General features: G+C 26.3%; 2 protein-coding genes across 2 annotated transcripts; one reads left to right on the top strand and one right to left on the bottom strand.

Moving 5' to 3' along the window:
• Positions 1-4,280: 4,280 nt before the first annotated feature.
• Positions 4,281-24,765, top strand: LOC129960962 (ankyrin repeat domain-containing protein 16-like). The gene is made up of 8 exons (XM_056074744.1): positions 4,281-4,581; positions 7,084-7,239; positions 9,076-9,198; positions 12,197-12,294; positions 16,390-16,538; positions 19,199-19,357; positions 19,448-19,526; positions 24,564-24,765. Exons 1-8 carry the CDS (start codon positions 4,400-4,402, stop codon positions 24,623-24,625), a joined length of 1,008 nt encoding a protein of 335 aa, XP_055930719.1. The 5' UTR covers positions 4,281-4,399; the 3' UTR covers positions 24,626-24,765.
• On the bottom strand, positions 24,415-26,051 carry LOC129960977 (uncharacterized). Its single transcript, XM_056074762.1, has one exon. The coding sequence runs from the start codon at positions 25,518-25,520 to the stop codon at positions 24,894-24,896; it is 627 nt and encodes a 208-aa protein (XP_055930737.1). The 5' UTR covers positions 25,521-26,051; the 3' UTR covers positions 24,415-24,893.
• Positions 26,052-26,106: the final 55 nt, after the last annotated feature.

A 26,106-nucleotide genomic window follows, 5' to 3' on the forward strand; every position in this document is an offset into this window, starting at 1 on the left:
ATCTAATTTTCACATTCCAAATTAATCGTAGCGTTTTTATTCGTATTATCTCTACAAATTATCATAAAATTGGTGAGAGTTTTTTTTTTTTAATATGCCAAATAGTTAACAACACGGCGAAAAGAAATTAATATAATTTATTCAGTATCCTGATACTTAACATTGTCCAAAATTAATGAATCAGTATTTTAATATCTAAATCTGTGATAACAAAAATATCACAAATATTTTGTTATCACAGTTTACGAAATAAAACTGTGATAACAAGTACAAAATCTGAAAAGAGTAACCTGCTTATTGCGGAAGAGACAAATGACCCATTAATTCTATGGGTGATCGGAACTGAAAATTTTTTTTTTGGATCTAATTTTGAATTTCCCTTTGATTTATGACAATTTTTACAATTTCGAGCAAAGAATGTAGTTTGAAATCAAATGAAAAATAATGTCACTTTGTTATTAAAATGAGTTATGGAATTAAGGTGCAAAAGTGATAGCTTTTAAATATATGACATATTAAAATTGAAATTAAGTTATATGAAAAAAGGAGATCGTTCAACAAATTTTTAATAATTTGCTTAAACGTAATAATTTTGACATTTTTTTATATAGTAAAAGTTAAGATGGAGAATTTTTCAGAAACAATTTATAAAAAATATTTATACATAGTTCGTTTTCTTTTCTTTTATTTTTTTAGGCTTTCCGTATTTTTTTCTTTTATTTCTCAACATAGTTTTATTTTACTTTCAATTAATAGAGGGTGATGTAGAATATTTTTTAAAAATTGGAAGTTTTTTAAATCAAAATAAATAATCAAAATCAAGATATCTACAAATATACCCGGTCAAAAGATTTCGAATGAAACAAATTAGAATGAAGGATGAACTGTTATATCTTATTGCTAAATGCAGAATCTACAATAGTGTCATCATAATGTTGATCAAAGACAATAAGAGCAGTATTTATAATATTATTTTAATAATAGTGATCAGTGCTATAAAATGTAGAGTTTTGAATATTGTTTTTACAATAATATGTACAGTCCTCGACAAAAACAATGGGACATCTCTGTTGTTGTTACTTATGGCACTTTTCAAGCCCGTTGACGAACCGTCAGCGAGGACATCTGTGTAACTTTGTTATTTATTATTGCTTCTTGATAAAACTGATTTCGATAGAAATTATTCAAGACAGATTTATTTATGTCAAAAAATTTATTTATCCAGTTAATAACTTAGTTAATTAATTAGCATCGTAAAATTTTTCCATTATGGAAATCATTTTTTTTTTCGTTAATTCGTTCTGGTTCGTTTAAGCATTTCATTAATTTTCAAAGTATTTTCGAATCCACTTCTACAATTGATCCGGTTTTAAATATTTTAATCCCAAAAAAATCCAATTCCAAAAAATTTTATTCTAAATGACAGGCATTAGTTCTAGTAATTTTAAATGAAATTCTATTTTAGTGGTAAAAAACTAATTCACATAGGAACATTTTAAGCAAATGAATTTATCAATTTCATCGAAGAAAATTTTATTTTCATGATTTTCCGATTAATCAATAACCAAACCGATTTCCGATTAATTTTCCGATTAACCAGTATAAAACCATTTCTGGTAACTGTGTATCAAATTTCTAAAATGAAGCTATCTACAAATCCAAAGCACAGGCTCTGAGAGAAGTCTTTGTGGTAACTAGTTGACCATTATTTAATTTAGATTCAACTATTCTTCAACTATTCAACTATTCTATTTCTTCGAGCTACTTTATCTTAATTTGCACATTTCAAGAAAAATATAAAATCATATTTAAGGTACAGATAAGGTAGCAATTGCAATCAATGGAATATATTAAATAAATATGACATAGTGTTCTTTTAAATTCCTCAAAGAAAAAAAAATTTCAAAAGGAAAAACGGAAATTTGTAATTATATTACTTTGCCATTTATAAATAGGGCAGTTTTTATCGCCCTTATTTGGAATCTCAATGCCTAATGAAATTTAAAGTCTATAAACTATAGGACTGTAACTTAAAAATTCATAAATATGCATTGCCTGCACATCTAGTCGTTGATCGTTAAATCTTAGACGGACAGTAAAATGCCGATGCTTCATTAAAAATCGCAAGCCAGCAAAAAAGTATTTTTTTCTCCCAATAAAATGTTCTTAATATTCTACATCGCTTGTAACAACTGATTGAATATATTTACATTTGATAAGAAAGGAAATTTCTTTTTATATTGAAACTATCCGTCTGTATAGCGAATTTACAATAGTAGTTAAAACTCATGACGAGTAGATTGATACAATCAATTATAAATAGTACAAAATCCATCAACAAGTAGGCGACTAGCAAATCATATGTAGGGATCACGAATATTTTAAGAGTGGTTATTATGTAAGCAATAAAAGTCACAAATACCAGTGATCAATACTTTTCAGAGAGGGGTGTGAATCAAATCCTAGGTACGATCTTACTGGTGATATTTCGATTACATGTCTTGGATCACGATAGAAAGTAATAATCGATTCGATCTGCCCAATGGAAGCTCTCAAACAAGAATTCACTATTCTCCCATTCCCTTAACGGGAATAAAGGAAAAAAGCAGAAATTATGAATGGGTTGAAAAGTGAATGGACCGGCTATTCTTGGAATTATCATATCAATGAATCATATCACTGAAAGTGGAGCTATCACTGGAAAGTGTCCATAAGAGTGAAGTCATCGCTCCGCTTGACTTTCCGATATTCACATTTGACAATGGAATATCCCATAAAGATCATTTCTAAATGCTTGCGACGACTTTCTGATGGTTTACTCTGCAGTCGCTATCTATTGGCAGAATATAGAACTAAAGTAAAGATTTTTTTTTTAATTTAACTTTTCATAAAAAGATTTACTCCAACAAATAAATTAAATAAATATTTTTGAAAAAAATCAAAATTAAAAAGTTAGCTTAAATAGATAAATTAATTCAATCACACGTTACTTAAAATAGTAAATTTAGTATTAATTACAATTAATAAATTTTATATTTAATACTAATTAATAATATGATTGAAATAATAGATATTTGGAACAAATATTTCAAAATAATAGCAAAATTATTTGTTATTCAAAAAATCGTGGATTAGGCATCTCTAATCATATGATATAATTGGACCAATGAAAATCTTCCAAACTCTACAGGGTGAGAAAAGCTAACGCCAGGTCGTAGGGATGACTATTATTTTCAGAGCGGTTATTACGTAACCAATATCAAAAAGTCACAAATTCAAGTGATCAATACTTTTCAAAGAGGGGTGTGATTCAAATCCTTGATACGATCTTACTGATGATATTTCGATTACAGGTTTTGGATCACGATAGAAAGTAACAATCGATACAATATCACTGAAATTTGAAGGAGCGGTGACTTCACTGGAAAGTAGCAATCGATACGATCTGTCCAATGGAAGCTCTCTAAAGAAATCTGTGATTGGATTGAAAAGTGAACGGACCGGTTATTGGAATTATCGTATCGTATCATTGAATTGCATATCCCTGAAATTTATCGGAGCGGTGATTTCACCGGAAAGTGCGAAGTCACCGCTCCACTTTACGTTAGTGACCGATATTCGTATTTGATGATGCACTATTCCATACAGATCATTTTTAATTGCTCGTGACATGATTGATTTTGATTACATGTACTCTGTTGACTGCTGGCGCCATCTATTGGTAGAATATAGGACTAAAGTAAACATTTTAAAGAAATGACATATTTTTAACTCGTCTTTTCCAGAAAATGGTTCACTCTAATAAATAAATTAAATAAATAGTTTTGAGAAAAAAAAATAAAATTTAAGAAGTAAGCTGAAACAGATAAATTAATTCAATCACACTTTAATTAAATTAGTAAATTAAGTATTAATTACAATTAATAAATTTTATATTTAATATTAAGTAATAATTTTTAATTAATAATATGATTGAAATAACAGATATTTGGAACGCATATTTAAAAATAACAATAGCAATATTATTTGTTATTCAAAAAATCGTGGATTATGCATCTCTACTAGGTCGCGAACATTTGTAGCAAAAATCAGTTTGCTGATTTCATTTTTAAATCATTATTGCACACTTGATCTACATCACACGAGTATAAATCGAAACTATCGAAATCTGAAAATTGGCCATAAATATTTTAAGATGCCATGTATTCAAAAATAAATAAATAATCACAAGTGGAAATTGCTTTGAATTTAACTGTAACTGTCTCAACATTCCATCTGTTTCATAATTAATGCAAACACAATGCACCTCTAATGTAAATTATTCCAAAGCAATTGTATTTCTTTAGAATTTGTTGCTAAATAAAATATCATTATTGCTAGTAATTTTAACTGAATTAAAATGAATTTCATTTCATTTAAATCAGATTTGCTACAGGCTGTGCAAGCGAATAATAATTATTTGGTTCTGAAACTCCTGTCTGAACATTCGCATTATGCTGATAATTGGAAAGATTTGAACACGAAGAACGGTGACACAGTTATTCATCTTGCTGCACATTCTGGTTGTGTGTCCATAATAAAGTAATATTTCTTTTTATTTTACATCTTTAATTTTCTACGGTAAAGTAGGAGCGAGGTGAAATTTTTCATTGATAAAATTTGTAAACTGATTAACCACTCCTAGATAATTTTTTCTGAATTGTTGTCTTTTGACGGACAGTAAAAAATAGTTCAAATGCTAGTATAGCAAAAATGGCATTTTATATTCGATATATATATATAGGAATCTCTTAACCGAATCTTTCAATACTGGTTGGAGTCAATATAGGGTTTTCTCCGTATAATTGATTATGTGTTTCTGGAGTTTGTTCATTTTTTGATGCCATATATAGAAGTTGCCATTCATGTTATTTTTAGTTGAATCGCTAAAAAACGCTACCATCGGTCAGAATTAAATAGTAACGAAATATCAATAAGATAATTTAAAGTTAAAACATATTAACACGATTTTGTAATTCTGATAAAAGAATTTAAAAAAATACAAAGCATATTATTTCTTAAAAGTTATGTATTTCTTTGTTGAATACTATAACTTTAAATGTTTGCTTCCTTATAAGACTGTTTAGGAGACCATGATAATGCTTAAAATGCAATATATTTGCAGATTATTAAATTGTCACATGCTTTTATAATTTTATAGGGCTTAGTTTATTTATTTTTATACTGTCAAAAGTTCTATTACTTTAGTATTGCCACTTAATTGAATGGTATTTACATGGTTTCTCTGTTTTTAGATTATTATTTTTGCAGCTAACAAGCTTCAAATTGCATTTAAAATCTTAAATATAATGAAAATAAATATACACATTTAAGTAAACATTTCCTTTGAGGAAATTGTTCCTTATTATGCCGATGCAGAACAGCTTCACATCAAGCAGGCATAGTTTTATTAGAATAATGTGGTCAAGATTGAATTTTGTTTATCAGTTATAAATTTGAAAAGGAAAAAAATCCTTTTGTTGATATTTTTAAATTTTGTTCTTTTTTTAAAAAAATGTGTTAACTGATATTGCATATTGTTTACATGAAAATGAAATTGATTTCATTTTTAAAAAGTAAACTTCTGAAAGCTACTTATTCCTCTCATCTTCTGTTATATATAGAACAAATTACAGAAAGAAAATACCAATTTTTGCATCTCTATTCTTGTTTAATGCTTCATGATTAAGAAAAAAAAAAAAAAAAGACCAAAGTATTTTAATACTAAGGTGCTATAATGAAAAATGGAAACCAGGGGAGATACAAAAAAAAAAAAAAATGTTATTTCTTAAATAAGATTTTAATAATTGATCTTTTCATTTTAATTTTGCTCATTTCTCCCCTCTCCTAACATTACATACAATGTCTGATCGAAATTTAGGAATATAATCATTTTAATTAAATATAAACCAGTTATTAGTTTTTTTTGTCAATAATATTTATTCAATTTTAAAATTATTTTTTGAAATAATTGATTTTAATATTTTTCCATGAACTTCACTTATGGTGGCCAAACATAAATTTTGGCTTTCTATTTTATTTTCTATAAGTATGAAGGGCATTAACACATGAACAAGCATATCAGTCAGCCTTATATCATAAAATTGAGGAAATATTGCAGACCAAGGTTTTCATTATGTGATTTTTGCATTTAGTCCATTTAATAGAAAAGTAGCTTTACCATACACTATAAATATATTCTGTTGCATTTCTTGAAATTTCCCTATACATATGGTATCTCATTTGAATTTTATTGATTCCAAAATTCAGACGAGCTGTCTTGAATCTTATTGATTATAATTATCAACAGCTATGCTTAATGAAATAGATTTATGATTTTTCTTTAATATTGCACCTGTATTTACTCAATTGGATAACACTGCATTTTACAAAATATTTGTTATCTTAATTTATGGGAAAAATATTTGATTATGCAGATGTTTGTTTTTAAAAAAATAGTGAGTAATCACAAAATATTTTTCTGATTATAAAAAAATATTTTAAAAAAAAACTTTTATAATTTTGCATATGGTTTTTGGCATTATAATGTGAAAATATTTATAAAGATTTTAATAAAATGCCAGTAAATTTTATTGTTAGCAAACTTGATAGCTCAAAGAATATCAAGGTGGTATTCCAATTCTCACCAAGTATTGTCCACCATTTTGATTATCTTTTAGACACAGCATCTGTGATCCTAACTTTGAATATATCAGTATAACTATCATAGCAAATAGTATGTCCTTTATGAAACCCTAAAATTAACATTAAACAATAATGGCTAATTTGAATTCATGAAACCAAAGAACGTATTGAACTTTTTCTTCCATTGATGCCATTTTGATAACATTCAAATGTAAAATCATTGTTTCTGCTTTAGTTATGTTATTTGTTGGGCTAAAAAAAATTGAACACATCTATCCAGTTGTAATAAAAAAAAAATGTAGTTAAAAAATTACAGATACAATGGGGTTTTTTTTGACATTTTTTTTGCAGTAAAAAAAAAAAAAAAAAAGACTTAATGACCACCCTATATTATTTTAGATACTATGCAGAAAAGGTTAACAGAGTGATCTTGGAGCATAAGAATTTTGATGGGAAAACACCATTGCATATTGCTGCTCATTCCGGACAGCTGGAATGTGTGAAATATTTGCTATCTCAAGGTGTTTCTGTTAATGCTCTTAAAAGATCTGATTGGTAAATATAGATTTTTAATGAAATTTATTTATTAAATATTGAATATGAAGAAATTGTGTAGTTTCATTCAAAATCTTACGCATATTAGAAATATTCTTTTATGTTTGTTCTTTTTTTATATACTTATGTATATTTGAAGTAACCACTGACTTTTTGAAGCTTGCATAAATAATTGACAATTTCTTATTTAATAAATATAAACTGAGTATTACAATAAACATACTAGAAAGTTGGAAATTTTAATAACTACCACCAAACATATATATTGGTGTGAAATATCATTTCATGTTAATTCAGAAACTATCAAAATGTTCCAATATGTATTAAGTTCAGTAGCTGTACTCTGTGAAAAATCACAGTAGTGTAAAGTTGTTGTCCATAACACATATAGCAAATAATTTTCCAGCATCCTACTAACGGATATATGGTAAAAAAAATTTTAATGAAAAATTGTGTTCCTTAAGTTGTGCAACAATGCATTCTTGATGCTGAACTCTATCCAAAAAATTTTAATTTATAAAAATGTTATTAAATTGTAAGCTTGATATTTATTTGTTCTTCTTTTTACTATGTTCTGTATTTGATAGTATTTGATATGCACTCACTATTCTTATTGGTACGAGTTTTTTTTTACTATTATTATTTAGTTTTTCCATTTTCCTACATCAAAAAATTATCTTCGTTTTCATGTCATCATCATTATTTTCTCCTTCCTGTAGTTTTGACATTGTTAAGCTGAGAAAAATTTTAAGAAGTATGCAGTTTGATTGAGCAGTGGAATTTTAATTATCTCTATCTTATCTTTTATTTTATATATTCTTTGAAACGGAAATTATTCTTAATTCCAAAGTTTGCAGGTCATTCATGTGGAACATATCAGTTCACCAATGAACTCAGGCTTAAATAGAAATATAACTTAGTTACACATTAAAAGATAACCTGGTTAAATATCAGAGACAAATATTATAGTTACTTTGCACATCAAAACTGGATCCACCCTATATTTAAGCTTTTTAATTTTAATAGTACCTGCAATAAACTTGCATATACATAAAGGATCTTTTTAAAAATATTTAATTAAATACATTTCGAGATGTTTGTTATTTCACTACACAAAATTGATCATCTAATAGTGTCACCACTTTTATCTATAATTAATTTCTTAATTCAGGGGCATTCTGCAGAATTCAATTCCTTAGTCTTTGCAATCTAGCTGAAATACCATTGAGTTAGATTTTTCCAGTAATGCAACACATCTGGATTAGCTCAAATCATTGCATAAATGTTATAATTTAATTGATGAATTATTTTTCCATTGTTACAAATTTAGTGATGAAGTACTAGAAAGTATCTTCTAGTTGGAACAGTCTTATTGATTGTTTATAAAATCATTCAGTTGCTAATATCTCAATATATGAAAAGTTTCTGTAACAATGATAATCATTTGAGTTTTGTTGAAAATCTTGTTGCCAGCATTTTTACCAGTGTAGCTACTATGGAAAAGTGTCAGTGTTTTTTTATATTTGCATGAAATCTGCATAAATATTTGTGGCTACACCTTTAAGCAATTTATGTTATTTTTCCCATGAAATATGTTCTTTCAATTTGCTGTTTTTGTTCCTTCCTTCCCAGACATTCTCATATTTCATGTTTTGAGATCATATCATCTACTATTTCTGGTACTTAAATACTTAAGTAAAATTTGTATTACTGTTATGTGTTTTATCTGTTTTTAAAATTTGTTTGCATTCAAAACATTAAAGTATCATTAGGAAGTATCTATCAAAGAAGCAATAAGAATACAAATGGTATAAAAGCATTTTATACTCATTTTAGGACTCCTTTAATGTTGGCTTGTACAAAATCTAATTTAAACATCATAAAGGAACTCTTAGTGCCTGATGCTGATCTGAATATTGCAAACAAAGATGGGTGGACAGCTTTTCACATTGCTTCAAGGTTTGTATAGATTTTCCCTATGTATTTTTTAATCACAATATTTCATTAAAATAAGTATGAAAAGTATTTACGAAAAAAAGAGGAACAGTTGAAATCTTTTTGAAAGAAAGGTATTCTTTTATGTATGCAGAATTTTATCCTGCTCTAGCCATAGTCATGTGGATGTCAGTGCAGGGTGCTACATTGCAGCCTTATCAAATACCATTTTATTGTATAGATTTTCCCCATTATTTGAATACATTTTCCCTGTGTACTTTTTAATCAAAATATTTCATTAAAAGAGGTATGAAAAGTATTTACAAAAAAAGGAGGAACAGTTGAAATCTTTTTGAAAGAAAGATATTCTTTAATGTATGCAGAATTTTATTCTGCTCTAACCATAGTCATGTGGATGTCAGTGCAAGTTGCTACATTGCAGCCTTATAAAATACCAAGATACAGCAGCATTCTGTAGGTAATCAGAAAGACCTATTAGAGATTATCAATGCTCTGAATAAGGATATTCTCTGATAACTTGATGCTTTTTTTAATGAATAAAAAGTGTTGTAATTCTCTTCAGATAATTACTCATTTCTTTCTGGTGAACACCATTTTATTTTCGGACACATTTTTGTGCCACTTCATGTAGACTGTTACAGATTAGGACACCTTTCACAATTGGTGCCACGTCTAGGTACTAGAATCGTTCTTACACTCTCTACATTCAGATACAAAGAAAGAATTAAAAGGAACTTTGTACTCGACAGATACGCCATCTATCGGCGTGAAGCTGTAACATACTCCCCACCTTGAAACCCCAGGGTTTCAAGAGATTACAATGTTCAATAACATAAACAATATTACAACTTTTATACAAAGCTAGTAAAAAACACACAATATACATAATAATAAATATCTCTAAGAAATAACAAATCAAAACTTACAAAAAAATTAAATATTACAAATTAATTATGTTCCATAGGCAATACACAAATTTTAGAAATGGCTCTTTTACAAGTACTGGACTGCGTTTTAATCTTAACAACACGAATTTTCTTATCATCACCATAATAAATTTTAATTATCCTACCCATGGCCCATTTATAACAAGGCAAATTATCTTCGATTAATAACACTAAATCTCCTAATTTTACATTATTTTTGTCAAACATCCATTTAGATATCTATTGTAATTGACTTAAATAATTACGATGCCAAAATTTCCACATATATTGTACAAGTCTAGTTACCTTTTGCCATTTCTTGAGATGACTTTCTTTTAAATTTGTCAAATCAGAAACAATTTCTATATGAACAGCTTTAAAACAAAAACATACAAAAATACAAATATAAATTTTTTGTAAAGCACCTTTACGCTGAGCCTTATTCTTAATATAAAACGGCCCACAGAAATTGGCACTAGCACAATTAAAAGCAAAATCTGGAGACACTCTTTCCTTGGGAAAATTGCCCATGATTTGAGAAGGTGCAATTGGTTGGGCTTTGAAACAAATGATACATGTTGGGGCTTCTTCCTTGCTATATCTTGTTAGAGAAAAATTTTGGCCTCTAAATGGACGTAATAGCTGCAGAAAAATCGTTCAAGTGTTATTTCCATTTATTTACTCTTACTGAGGCTACTTTGCTGCAAAGTTTTCAGTCACTTTGGCATAACATAAGTTAGAAAATGGGGCATATTTGGAACAGGGGCTTATCTGTTTAAGACCAGATTCCATCAAAGATCTCTTTATATATGAGATTGGTACATGTTAAAGCATTAGTCTTCATACTGATACACATGTCTGAAATGGTGTCCACTTATATGTAGTCTTTGTTATTAACAATAGATCTAAATTATGAAGCTCATCCTAATATAGCTATCATGTAGCTTCAAAATAAGCTGTTAATGTTGCTGAAATAAATTATTATTGAACATTTTCCTTATTTCACAAATTTTTAAAAATTACTTTCTTTCTTAATAGTATAATACTTAAATGTTGCTTTAAAAAAAAAATCAAGATTCATCTGTGATTTCAGAATTAGAAATAACTGAAATCAAAACAGGTATTTTAATCCATATTTTTGTTTTCTTTTGGTTTATTCACTTTCTTTTTATCAGTTTAATTTTAAAATTTCTTGTCAATCATATTTCTTAAATATAATGATTTTATGTTGTTCTTCTTATCAGTGCTAACAACTTTAAATTTTTAGACACATGAAAAGGAATTTTTTGTTGATAGTAAGTTGCAGTAGATTTACAAATTAAACATTGGATTTAGTTATTGAATTCATATTGGTTTTTACCATCCAAATTGTTGTTTAATTTATTATCAATGCAGCAACAAATAAATAGTGCCTGCTTTATAAAAGCAAAGGAACCTATTCTTTTGGTTGATTCTTGATTAATTATGTGGTGCTCTCCAAAATAAATTAAAAAAAACAAACAGAATAAATAATCTTGTGCATGGAGGAAAAAATACTTGTTAATTATGCCATAAACATATACATATAAAAAATTATTCCATTAGTAAAGTAAGCAGCTACTGTTTTCGTATTCTTAATTACCGTCTTAAGGGGGAGGGATGATATATTCTTTTTTTTTTCCCTTTGAGAGTCTTGTTTTTCTTATTGTCTAGTAAATTTAGAGAAATCCATAGCTCTACATTACTTTTTTTCTCACCTCTTTATCACTCCAGAGTATACTGTTGCTAACTGCTTTATAACAGATTTCTTCTAGCATATAAAAGCGCTTATCAAAAGAATTACAAATGTTCTAATATCTAGAATAATGTACATAGAACAATAGTACAAGTATCATTGCTCAGCTCTCATTTGAGTATGCTTCATATTTTTCATATTGTTGTTAGATTTCTTTTTTGATTGTATTATTTAATTGTAAATGAAAATTTTCTCTATTGGTTTTTATCTTTAAAATTTACATATGTATGCACCCATTTCTTTTAACCTACAGTAAACATATATAAATGAATTAACATAATGGTTTTTATATAATTTACAGGGAAGGAAATGTGAATATAATACAATGTCTTTTAAAATTCAACCCTATGATATGGAATACGAAAAGCAAAAATGGAAGAACACCTCTGCATACTGCTTGTAAATTTATCTTTTTTTTTCTTTTAATATTTCTTTAAGAGATGTTTTAGGGATCATTAGTATATATATATACAGTGGCTCAAAAAATTGAGAGTACACCTTATGTTTACTTGATAAATCCAACTTCCAATATAAATAACACATTACCGGGAAGTGCAAACATGATTTTATTTTTACACATAAAAAATGGTTTAATTTAGAGTAAAAATAAAGAAAAATCAACGAAAAATTTCTAAATTGAAAATTTCAGAAGCATTTTAAAGAAACATACGCAGAATTTTGCCTCAACAAATTGAGAATACACCAATGAAATTTTTGCAATATCACGCATAGAAATAAAGTGTCACTATTAAATTGCCTGTCTTTTGGCTCTTATAATGGCTTCTAAACTCTTATAATTTTTATAATTTTATCTTATAATTTTTGGTGGTATTTGAAGATATTTTACCCCATTCTTCTTGCACCACTTGTTTTAAATGGGTTTTGTTTCTAATTTTGTATTTTTGATCCACTTTTTCGGGTATGGCCCACGAATATTCAATGACATTGATGTCGGGGTACTGTGGTGGTGTGTGTAACTGCTATTTACAATGAAAAAGACACTATATTTTGAAGTTACATGTACTCTGTTTGGGGTCGTTGTCTTACTGGAAAATGAAATTTCCATCTAAACCCAAATTTTTAGCACTTTTCTTTAGATTGCTGTGAAGTATATCCAATTAAACCGTATCATTTATAATGCTATCTATAAAAGTTAAATTTCCTATCCCGGATGAAGCCATGTACAATGAAAAAGACACTATATTTTGAAGTTACGTGTATTCTGTTTGGGGGCGTTGTCTTACTGGAAAATGAAATTTCCATCTAAACCCAAATTTTTAGCACTTTTCTTTAGATTGCTGCGAAGTATATCCAAGTAAACCGTATCATTTATAATGCTATCTATAAAAGTTAAATTTCCTATCCCGGATGAAGCCATGTAACCTCAAATCATCACGGAGTCACCATCATGTTTAACTGTAGGACATAAATATTTTGGATACAAAGCAGTATTAGGCTTTCTTCATACAGTAAGATGGTTGTCACTACCAAAAATGTTGAGGTTTCTTTCATTACTAAATATAGATTTCTTCCAAAGGTTATTGGTCTTCAATTGATGAGTTTTTGCAAACTTCAAATGCTTTTTCTGAATTTGCAGTCTGATGAAAGGTTTCTCTCTAACAATGCTACTTTTATATCCAGCTTGTCTAATGGCATTTAGCACAGTTTCAGCACTTACACTTCTGTCTATGATTTGAAAAGTTTCTGCAACAAGTTGGATGAACCATATGGTAGCAGCAATCTAAAGGAAAGTGTTAAACATTTGGGTTTAGATGGAAATTCCATTTTCCAGTAGAACAACAACCCCAAACAGAATGCTCGTAACCTCAAAATATGATGTCTTTTTCATTGTAAACAACGGTTACAGGCACCACCACAGTACCCTGACATCAATGCCATTGAATATCCGTGGGCCATACTCGAAAAAGTGGTTCAAAAATACAAAATTAGAAACAAAACCCATTTAAAACAAGTGGTGGAAGAAGAATGAGGTAAAATATCTTCAGATACCACCAAAAATTGGTCGAATCGGTAACATGACGTTTAGAGACCATTATAAGAGCCAAAAGACATGCAATTTAATAGTGACACTTTGTTTCTATGCTTGATATTGCCAAAATTTCATTTGTGTATTCTCAATTTTTTGAGGCAAAATTCTGCGTATGTTTATTTATTAAACCATTTGTTATGTGTAAAAATAAAAACAAGTTTGCACTTCCCGGTAATGTGTTATTTATATTGAAATTCGCATTTATCAAGTAAATGTAAGGTGTACTCTCAATTTTTTGAGCCACTGTATATATATACTTATTTAATTTCTTTTTTTTTTACTAAATTATTTATATTTTTACTTAAATATGAATAATATTATAAGTTAGTAATTTTTTCTATACTATTTTTTATAATTATTTTTTCAATTCTTAAATATAAATTACTACTTTTCTGAAAAACTGTATTTTTATTTGTAAACTAAATTAAAATTCTCTAAAAAAATTTAAATAATGATTCTTTCTTGATGTGGGATTATTCTTTCCTTGCAACTTGTTTAAAAAATTTTCTCTTAGTTATCATCATGTTGTTGTAGGATTTAAATATTTAATAAAAATTATATTGCAAATAAAATATTGAATATTTTTAAATCCCTCTTCAGCCAATTTTAATTTCCTTCTTTCATGCTGCAGAAAGTATAATTCACTTTTGCATCACTTTTATTAAATGTAAAAGGAAACGACAGAAGAAACAACTGTAATATTATTTCTGAAGTTAATGAAATACAGAATCATTGAATGAATATATCTAATCATTTTATCACCACTCTTTGATTTTGATTTGCTTTTAATCTTATGATTGTTCTTCCAGCAACTGTAAATTGAATATAAGTTGCTATTTATAATAAATAAACCTATAGCCTTATTCTCATGCATGTATTTTCATCCTAATTAAAGACAATGCTTGTTATGCTGCTGTAGTGTGTTGCAGTTTTATTTGGAATCATTTATTTAATAACATATTAAAATTTATATTGATTGACTTTCTTTTGAAGAAATTATTGCTTTTTTTTTTTATTTTTTTTGGATTTTTTTCCTTTAATTTTGGGAAATTAATGTTATAATTTCATATAGTCTAACAGAATTTTAAAAAATAAGGGATTTTTTCCCCTGTAACACTCTTTTTAAATTTTAGATTGGAACTGCTGTATGGGATGTGTCTAATGTTTAATTTGAGTAGATGTAGATGTTTTATCATCTATTGTGAATTCTAAACCTTTAGATAGAATAATTCTGCAATTAAATTTAAAAGAATCCTCATTTATTATATCATGTTATTACTTTGCTGTTTTTTAAACCTAATTTCATTTATTTGATAAATATGAAATCTTTTTAATAAAATGTCTTTTCTTCAAGAATTTTTTTTAATGAGAATTGCAAGTTGTCAATTAAAACAACAGAATCCCATGAATGGATTTTTTTTCACATCAGGATTAAAATTTAAACATTAAGCTGATTGGAATATATGCAGGATGTATAACCTGAAATTCAGTTTTTAAGGATGTTGGCAAGTTCTTGTTTGAAGGACTAGCACTGTTTGCTCTAAAATCTTCAATGTAATTTAATTTTTATAAAGAATTTAGATAATGAAATATATCTAATACTATCATTAAAATTAAAAGTAATTTTTTATAGAATTATTTTTATTTTCATTTTAATATATAAAAGAAACTATTCATTCTGAAACACAATATATGCAAGCATTTTTGATGTACAAGCAGTCAATGTTACCAATTGCAAGTAAATAAAAATAAAAGTGAAAGTTGCATTTATAATTCTTTTAAATATTATTATGTTGTTGTTTATTAAACATGATTTAGAAACCTTTTTAATACTTTTTGAATTACTCTATCCTTTTTGAAATTTTGTTAATTTGTCACACACTAATTCTTTCTAGCATTTATCTTGTTTGATTCTCTCTCTTATGGTAATCTTATCTTTAAAAACTTCTTAATAAATATTTTCAATTAAGTTAAATCTTTTCCATTAATTCTTCATCACATTTCCTATTATATTTTAAAAAATATTATACAAAAATCATGCTAAAATTCACATAATTGTTGCATATTATTTTGTTTATTTCTTGAGCTGTAGCAATGTGACTAAAAATGGTCAATTTCATTTGTAAATTAAAAATCCAGCTTTTAACATATATTTGCAATCTATGATGTAATATGTTTTTTTATTCCTAGGATACTGACTTATATAATTGCATGGTTCATTGTACATGTCTTAAATTTGTTCGCATTAATTAAAAAAATTTAAAATTTTATTTGTGAGAGATAATTACTAATTTTAAAGAAAATTAAAATACTAACAATATTAGATTGTTATACCATTTTTCATTATGTACAATATGTATCTAATATAAAGTTTATTGAGTTATATGATAAATATATATTATACAAGTTTCAAGTCTATTAAAAAGTTTGATTATCTTCTATAGCTCTTCATGGACATCTTGAACTTGTAAAGATTTTCTTAGAATGTACAAGTTATGATATAAATGTGAAAGATTCATGTGGAATTACACCTTTAATGGATGCTGTATCAGGAAATCATAATCAAATTGTAGAATTTTTAGTTAAGAAAGGGGTAATAATACTTTTTATGTTTGTTGTTTTTAAATATCTATTATTTTGGACATGTTAGTTATAAATGCATTTTTCATAGGCCTAAAGATCTGAAGAATTTAGAATTGATATTTTCATTATTCACTTATTTAATTTTTTCTTATTTTATATCAACAGTTATATTTTTTTTTCTGACCAATTGTTTTCAAAAATGTCAATTTGCCATGCATCCATTGGATAGTTTGTCATCCAATGATTATGGCACCAACTTAATACTACTGAATGATTATCTTGAAGAAGTTTTTTAGTTTCTGAATTCATACTAGTTTTCATAGAATATTACCTAAAAATAGTTATTTTAGTTTTGAAATTAGTGCATATGAAAAGAAATTTCTTAAAATATGTAGAGTAGTAACTATTCAGATATAATCAGTGAATAAGCAATACAAAATGAAGTTAAATACAAATAAGTTAAAATAATAAAATACATTACACTTCCATTTTATTCTTAATCATTCATTATTCTCATATTATTTAAATTTATAGAATGACTAATTATAGTTTAATCTGATGTATTCATACTTTATTAATCAATTCCTCTCCGTGTTAATTTTTTTTTTTTTTTAAATAAAAGTAATATGATTTTGTGTGTTTACATGATACTAAGTAGCTTCAATGTAAGTAACGAAAAAAAAGTATCACAACCAAACAAGAGAGTCAGTTGTTGGAAAAAGTTAAAATAATTTCTATAATTTTTATGATTTTGAAAAGGAAATAGGGAGCGTAAGAAGTCCAAATAGAAATCTGTTTTTGGTTACATGCTTCAATAAAAAGCAAGAGTTCTGTTTTTCTTTTGGAAATAAATATTTGTCAATAGTCCAAATGCAATGGCGGTTACTAAAAGTAAAGGTTTTATGCAGAGATAGAACATTATTAACAATTCTGTGTCCTTGTTATGAAAGATAAAGAAGAAAATAAGAGAATTGCTCTTATAATATTTTATGTACCCTTCTGGAAATAAGTACACTTTTATAGGGAGAGTTGTTTCATTTCATGTTTATTTGAAGTAAGTATTAGAATAAAAATAAAATGATTTGTAATATTAGTAATGTGCATTTACTTCTTTTTCTTGAGGATTTTTTTTATCTAACTACTTATTACTGCTACTTACACTTTTCCTGCCATTTACACTACTATTATTCTAGCCCCTTGAAAAATGTAAAAGTCAGGTAATACTGCATTTTATACTTTAGAAAGCTATTTTCATTTTTGATGTGAATGTAGGCTTTTAGAACATGATGTATGATCCACATTAAAACCAGACAACTTTAAAGAATTTTTAATGCATTTTTTGTTGAATTGTTAAGGCATGAATATATCTGACAGCTGTCTGTATAGTATATATGTGATAACATATGTTACTGCTTTTCCAAGCAAATGATAAGTAATTTCATAAGTTTTTTTTTCTTTCTTTTGTATTTATTCTAATATTCAATAAGTCAGCTTCTCCTTATAGCAATTGTATTAATCAACTTTGGCTATGTGTGAAATTATTATTACTATTTTATTTTTCTTATAACTTTTATACTTATGTAAGTACTACCAATGAAGAAATGCAAGAATTTATTGTCCAGGCAGTAAGCATTGCTGTATTTATAACCTTCAAATTTGGCAACAAATCCTTCAAACATTTCTATGTCTAATTTCCTCACTACTGCCTCTTTAGAACTTTTCTGTATGGAATTATATTTCTTTCTGTAATTTTAAAGAATTTATACTGAGTTTTTCTCATCACTGGTGGTAGAATAGGGATTTTAATCAAAATATGTGTGCATTTTCTAAAAATATCTCAAGATAGTCAAATTCAAAAGTTATTATTAATTCCAAAATCAGCTTGTTTAAAAAAATATCCATTTTTTTTTTTTTTTTTTTTTTTTTTTTGCTATATTTTAAATTTATTTTAAACCTTAGAGAGGATCAACTGAGAGAACTAATATGAAATACAAAAAAGGGCAAATAGTCAGTAATAAAGTTCAAATATTGCAACTTATGGTGCCTTATTTTTATTATAAAATATATAGACGTAATTAAATTCATACTGATTCACATTTGAATGGTCTACCTGCTGCAAACATTATTCCAGTTAAATAAATTATTACACATAAAGAACAATAAAAAACAATTTTAATCATTTCTTTGTGTTTTGTTAGCTTATTGTCAAATAAAAACTAGATTTTTCTGACTAATACATGTCAATTTATTTTGTAATATTATATTTTTGCACTATTAATTTGTATTTTTTTGTACTTTTTTAATTTTATATTGACATATTATTTAACTGGATATGATCTCTACAATATCAAACGTTTCTTACCATTTGTCTTAACTTAATGCTTATTTTAAAAATTATGTGAACATTGAGTTATAAAGTACAAGTGCATATTTGTACATTATGCTATGTATAGTTAAAGCTTTAACATTTACAATATCTTAAATTTATAGAGAAATATTTTTATGAGTGTATGCTGTTCTTGTGATTTGTTATTTTCTAGAAATGGTGATATATTTCAAATCTGTAACATGTTTATACATTTTTTAATTAATTTTAATTATTTTTAATTTAATGTAATTAAATTAATTAATCAGTTTAATGTTTAATTAATTTTATTTAATTTCTTTAAGGCTTCAGTTATAGAACAAGATAAACTTGGAAGAAATGGATTACATCTTGCCGCTGAAGCTGGAAATATGGTTTGCGTTAGATATCTTGTCAAATGTCACAATATATCTGTTGATTCAGAAACACCACAAGGTCTTAGGCCTTTGCATTTTGCTTGCAGAGTAAAACAATATTTTTTAAAATTTATTCTTTCTTATTTATTGTCCTTTATTAATTCAGTTATTAATTACTTATTCATTTTCTTTCTGAAGGAAAATGAAATTGACACATTTTGGTTATTATGGGAATTAAGGGCTAACTGTTATTTAAAAGACAACCAAGGAAGAACTGGTTAGTATTGTTTAAAAATTATGTGGTTTTTATGAATAATTTGTTAATAAAGATTTTTTATATTTTGTTAGTATTTTTTTTAAATATGAATTAATAATATAACATGCATCTAACTTTAAAAAAATCATTTGTATTTGATGAGAGTTGAAACAAACCCATCTTTTTTTTTATTTGATTTACTTGTGTATTTAAAATTTTTTTTAAATATTTGACCATTTAACCAAATAATACATTTTTAATTATTTTTTTACATCTCCATTCAGTTATTGTATTATTATTTTATTTAGCTAATTTAAAATCTGAATTTTAATACGTTGTATTGAAAGACAAAATAATTCACCTTAGTTTTTCTCTTATTTCTCCAGGCTGTATATGTTAATGAATTTTTAATGTTTTAGATATCTATTTGAGATAATTGAATTACCGTTTAAAATGGAGTAGTTCTTATTGTAGCTTAGATATTGCTATAAAATTTAAAGAAGTCAGATATTTATTGCATTCCAGGTGTTTTTTTTTTTAAATGTCAATTTCTTTTAACACTATGCTATTTGAAAGCTTGTTTCTAATATGTATTATTTATTCTCTTATTCTTATCATATATATTAGTTTTAATGCATTTATGACTTATGAATGTTGATTTACCAATCTATATTTTTAATTTGAATTTCTTTTCAAATATTATGTTACATTTTAATTATCATAAGTATTATTATTTTTTATGTATTATATTACAACATACTATTAGAATTTATCAAAAAATTCATTGTAATTTTTATGAACAGTTACTGAATAAAAACTTACATTTTAATAAACCTTTATAAAGATTTCAAATAATATAAAGTATTGGATATAACAAAGGATTCTTTTTTTTTTTATTTTATTGAGATATATATTTGTAGTAATGACAGCAAAAATTTCTGAATTTATTAATTCTATAGAATAGGGCAGGGGAAAAAAAATACCAAACTGTTAGAAATAGCCATTTATTGAAATAAATAAATAGAGATGATTTTACAACATTAAAATAATCATAAATAAGATTTGAAAAAAATGTAGTTCTTTTTATCAAATGTATTTAAATTTGCCATAAATATTACAAATTAAACTTCAGTAATTTTTTTTATTATTTAAATTGAGCAATGAAAAGTTCATTTGTTGACAAAGAAATCAAATAACTATCATTTCTATTTATTGCTTGAATTATAATAAAGTTTCTAAATAATGAAAATAAAAATAATAATTTTACTTTATAAATCATTATTTCTTTATTATCTTTGCTTTCTGTTTTTAAGTGTATTGTTGTTTTTATGAATAATTGAATCAAAATATTAAATTTTTATTATGGAATATTAATTTATTATGGAATAATTTATATTATGGAAGCCCATTTGTAAGATGACAGAAGTCTTTTACTGCTGCAGAAGGCATTAAATGGAAGTCATTGCTAGAGTGATATTAATTCCCCCCCCCCCACCTTTTAAAAGAAGCTTACTGGAAGGAAGCAGATATATTGAATATTCAATTTTCTCTATTTCATATGTTAAAGATATTCTGAACTATTTCTAAAAGTGGGTGGATTTAATATTATTGTGAAAGTATGATGTTGCATCAATTGTGTTAAATTTTTGAAATTCAGTTGGAAGAACCCATATACATGCATTGCTAAGTTTTGCATTGTTTTCTCTCTCTCTCTCTCTCTCTCTCTGTTTTCTTCTTCCCTTCGTAATGTAAATTTTCTTACAAGACTATACATTATCAGAATTTCATTTGAAGTTTTTTTTTTTATATGCATAAAATGTAATTTTGAGTAGTATATATAACTTGTAATTTTAAAGAAAGAAAGAAAACTTTTTAAATTAAAAGAACAGCTTTAATTTCTTACAGAAAGTGTTTGCTTTTTAAAAAAAAATAATATAACATTAGCAACAAAGGAGAAAATGCAATAGAAGTTAATTGTGAAAAGTATGAAAATCACAAAGGGTAGATGAAAAAATAAACAATAATAAAATCTAATCATTAATTTTTCTCCTTATTTTTTTTCATAAAAATTAAACTGATTAATTACTTATGCAGCAGAAGGATGAAAATATGATATAATTTTTTTAATAATACTGGTTTAAGGTGTCTAAAAAAGAAATTGAAGAAAATCAACTTCTGAAAATTGAAGTAAGATATTGAATTACTTTCTGAAATTGGATATCATTGTAAATGAATGTGATATTTTTATTGAAAACATAAATAAAAGTAAATCTCTGTAAATATGCTTCTAATATGATAAACATTTAGAAATCTATTGAAGTTAATTTCAGGGAAAGAATTACATTGTAGGCTTGAATTTATGTTTTTATTTTTATTTGTTATTTTATGGACATGTTATCTCTATATTAAATTATTGATCCAGATTTTTCAATATATAGAGAAATATGTAATTTTTAAAAAAATTTCTTAATTATTATGATGGTGATGATGCATGATGTGGAAAGATAAATCTTGTACTGTCTCACTGCCTTCATGTACGACTTTTGTATTCTGCAAATCAAGTATACAAACTGATACTTGGTTTTTCAAATAGATTCAGAAATGAACTTAATATTTTCATTATGTTTATGCGAATTTTCTTTTAAATTCCTGCTTCTGATATGTTTATTTTGCTGAAATTTACTAAAAAATTTTTGTTGGAAAAAAATATTCAATTGCTGTTTCTATTGAAGGGAAATTTTGCTTAAATACTTATTGTCTTGCTTCTAAAAAAATGAATTTGAGAGCCTATTTTAATTAATTTAATGCATGAAATATATTAATATTGTAAATAAATTTATGTTTAGAATTTTTCTATAAAACTGATTAACTTCAATGGCTTGGATTTTAGACAATCTTTTATGAAATTGAAATTTATAATTTTGTTTTGTTGTTTGCATTTTAATGTTTTTTTTTATCAAGTTCATTTTCTTGCTATTTCCAAAAAGTGACTTAATTAATTAATAGAATAATCTATTAAATATTTCATTTCAGCTTTATATAATAAAATGTCAAAGACAAGTTGAAAATAAGTTGAAAGATAAATTGCTTTCCTAATAAAAAATTTTCTGTCTATTCTGGGAAATTAAATAATAATAATAATAATAAAAAAAAAGAAATGAAGAAGGGAGAAAATCATATTTCAAAATTATCTATTTGGTGGATATATTTGATGAAATATTATTTCAGCATTCAAGAACTTATTTGAATATTAGATATATTTTACAATTTCCCAAACTGCATCAAACCTGTTTATAATACTGCTGTTTATAATATATTCTTTAACACTGCTTAAAAAAATATCCAGTCTTATAATTTTATTCAATATATAAATTTGTCCTTCAAAAAGTTGCATGAAAAGTTTTAAATAAGATATCTTTTAGAATTGTCTATATTTTCACAACAAATTTGCAAAATACGTTTTTTTTTTTTTCTTTTTTTTTTTTTTTTTTTGAAGGTATAAATTATGTTTGGCAACTGAACTATGAAATAAAATCCAAGATTCTAATATAAAAACTGATCTAGTTTAATAATTTTTACTTGGCATGGTTTTTAAAATATATTGTCTAATTTTATTAAATTCAGCAATCAAAATTAGCAAAAAATTCCAAATACTTTTGTTGGAAAAAAAAAAAAAAAATACTCAATTGTTATTTCTATTGAAAGGAAATTTTGCTTAAATACTTATTCTCTTGCTTCCAATTAAAAAAAATGAATTTGAGAGCCTATTTTAATTAATTTAATGCATATAATATATTAAAATCATAGATAAATTTGTGTTTAGAATTTTTCTATAAAACTGATTAACTTCAATGGTTTGGATTTTAGATAATCTTTTATTAAATTAAAATTTATATTTTTGTTTTGTTGTTTGCATTTTAATGTTATTTTTTTATCAATTTCATTATCTTGCTATTTCCAAAAAGTGACTTAATTAATTAATAGAATAATCTATTAAATATTTCATTTCAGCTTTATATAATAAAAGGTCAAAAAAATATAGAAAATAAATTGAAAGATGAATTGTTTACTTAAAAAAAATTTTCTGTCTGTTTTGGGAAATTAAAAAAATATGAAAAAAAAAATGAAATGAAGAAGGAGGGAAATCATATTTCATAATTATCTACTTAGTGGATATATTTGATGAAATATTATTTCAGCATTCAAGAACTTATTTGAATATTAGATATATTTTGCAATTTCTCAAACTGCAGCAAGTCAATGAACCGCTGTTTATAATATATTCTTTAACACTACTTTAAAAATAATATTTTGTCTTATAATTTTGTTTAATATATAAATTTGTCATTCAAAAAGTTGCATGAGAAGTTCTGAATAAAATATCTTTTAGGTTTGTTTATATTTTCGCTACAAATTACAAGATACATGTTGTTTTTTTGTTTTTGTTTTTTCCCTGAAGGTATTATAAATTATTTTTGGCAAGTGAACTATGAAATAAAATTCAATTTTCTAACACAAAAACTGATCTAGTTTAATAATTTTTAGTAACTTTTTACACCTGGCATGTTTTTTAAAACATATTGAGTACTTTATTAAATTCAGCAATCAAAAATAGCAATTTCAAAATTTAATGGACAATTTTCTTCTTTTTAAGTGCTCAAACTAGCAGTTCCTCAATATTTAAGAATTTTTAATATAAATAATGTAATATAATAAAGAATTTTATTTGTTGCATTACAATAAGTAGTTTTATGTGTTAAATCTATTTCTTTGTTGTCTAAAGTAATATTACCTTCTAGACATAATACAAAAGATAAATATATACATACCCAAGTTGATTTTTTTTTTTTTTTAATTTTTCAACATGATTTTTCTTTTATAATCTGATTCAATTTCGAAACAATTAAAATATTTAATGATATCTCTTTATTTTATCAACCTCCAATTATATACAGAATTTTCTTATTTTCTCAATCAATTAAGTAGTATGATTAATATTCTGATTCTATGAGTATTATGCTATGCATAAATCATTACATTTCCTCTTTTATCTTTCAGCGATGGATTATCTGAGTGACGATGAAGTCCAAACATCTATATGGAATAAACTGAAACAATAAAGCTTCACTGAAAAACAAAATCTGTCAACATTCCTTAAATTGATTTGTAAGGTTGTTACACTGAAAGTCAAGCTTTCATATCTTCGAAGCGAAGGTACATGCAGCAAGGATATTGATCCTCTAGAACGTCGAATCACTGACATCTCGCAAATTCTTTGTGCAATTTAGTTATGTAGCATCATCGGCAAAAAGAGAAAACATAGTGCAGTCATCATTATAAAGCAGTGTCTACAAAGTGTTTATATCTTTTCTTTTCTATAAAAATTGATCATCGCTTCTTTTCTTCTCTTTCGATTTGATTTTTTCCTTGTGGGGAACTGGTGTCACCAGGACTCATGGGATCATCGAAATCATAAGGAAAACCAGGTCTGAAAAGGTTATTAAACCATTTCGTCATTGCTTCCATTTGTTCTTTCACTATTGCTAGCTGCTTGAACATCATTTCCATTCCTTTCTCAACTTCTTCATTTAATGTTGTATTATCGACTGCTAGATTTTGTATGAAAAGGTTATTAAAAGCCATGTCCGCTGTTTTGCATATGCCTTCTTCAGTGCCATCAGATGAATCTTTCGTGATTGGTTTTCCCTTGTAAGAGAACTGGTTATCATTGGAACAGGCAATCCATGATTCTCCATTCTTGGTACAGTTTGTACCTTCGGAATCTGATACACAGAAGTATCGAACCATTCCACTTGGTTCTGAAATGCTGACAGACATCATGGATATACCAGCTCCTTTTTTCGGGTATGTCATTCCCTGACACCAGTCTATGAGGTCATTTGCACACTGAGCAGTGTCGTTTGGCACGATGTATTCACCATTTCGTATCAAAGGAGCGCTGCTCACTGTCAAAAATAGAATGGCTAGAGTCACCACTCCGTATTCCAACATCATGCCGTTCTATCTGTGAAACAAACCTCAAAATTTTCACTTACTACTTCAAAGTTCAAAACGAATGTCTATCAAATCAATTCGAAATTAATGCTGTTCTTTTAAAGATAGAGCAAAACTTTTTATATAGGCACCCTGTAATTCTTCTAAAGGAAGCTAAATACTAATTCTTGGAAGAGCGCTTTTTAATGTATGAGCCGGCGAAAGAAAAAAGCATTATGTATTTGACATTACGTCACTACCTGACCATGAATTTTGTTTTTATACTTTTCGTTATGCTCTGTCATCCTCTTTCACCAGAGTGTTGCAATTTCCCTCTAACGAGTTTTCCAGAAGATGCAGCTATTACGCGTGAATAAAATAGCGAACAAATCAAGCTCGGTAGACATTCGACCAGATGAAACTTGTCCTTCTATTGTGCGGTTTCTTAGTGATACACGTGTCACAAAGCCCGCTTTTCCCCACAAAACACCTGCGCGTAACATAATGTCGCGGTTCCTGAAAGACATCTTTTAGATTCTTTGACGTTTTTGATAAAATAATAGGCTGATATCTGTCGATTGAAGTGTTTCGTAACGTTTCTTGTGTT

The sequence above is a fragment of the Argiope bruennichi genome, chromosome 2, assembly GCF_947563725.1.
Source record: "Argiope bruennichi chromosome 2, qqArgBrue1.1, whole genome shotgun sequence".
Classification (NCBI taxonomy): domain Eukaryota; kingdom Metazoa; phylum Arthropoda; class Arachnida; order Araneae; family Araneidae; genus Argiope; species Argiope bruennichi.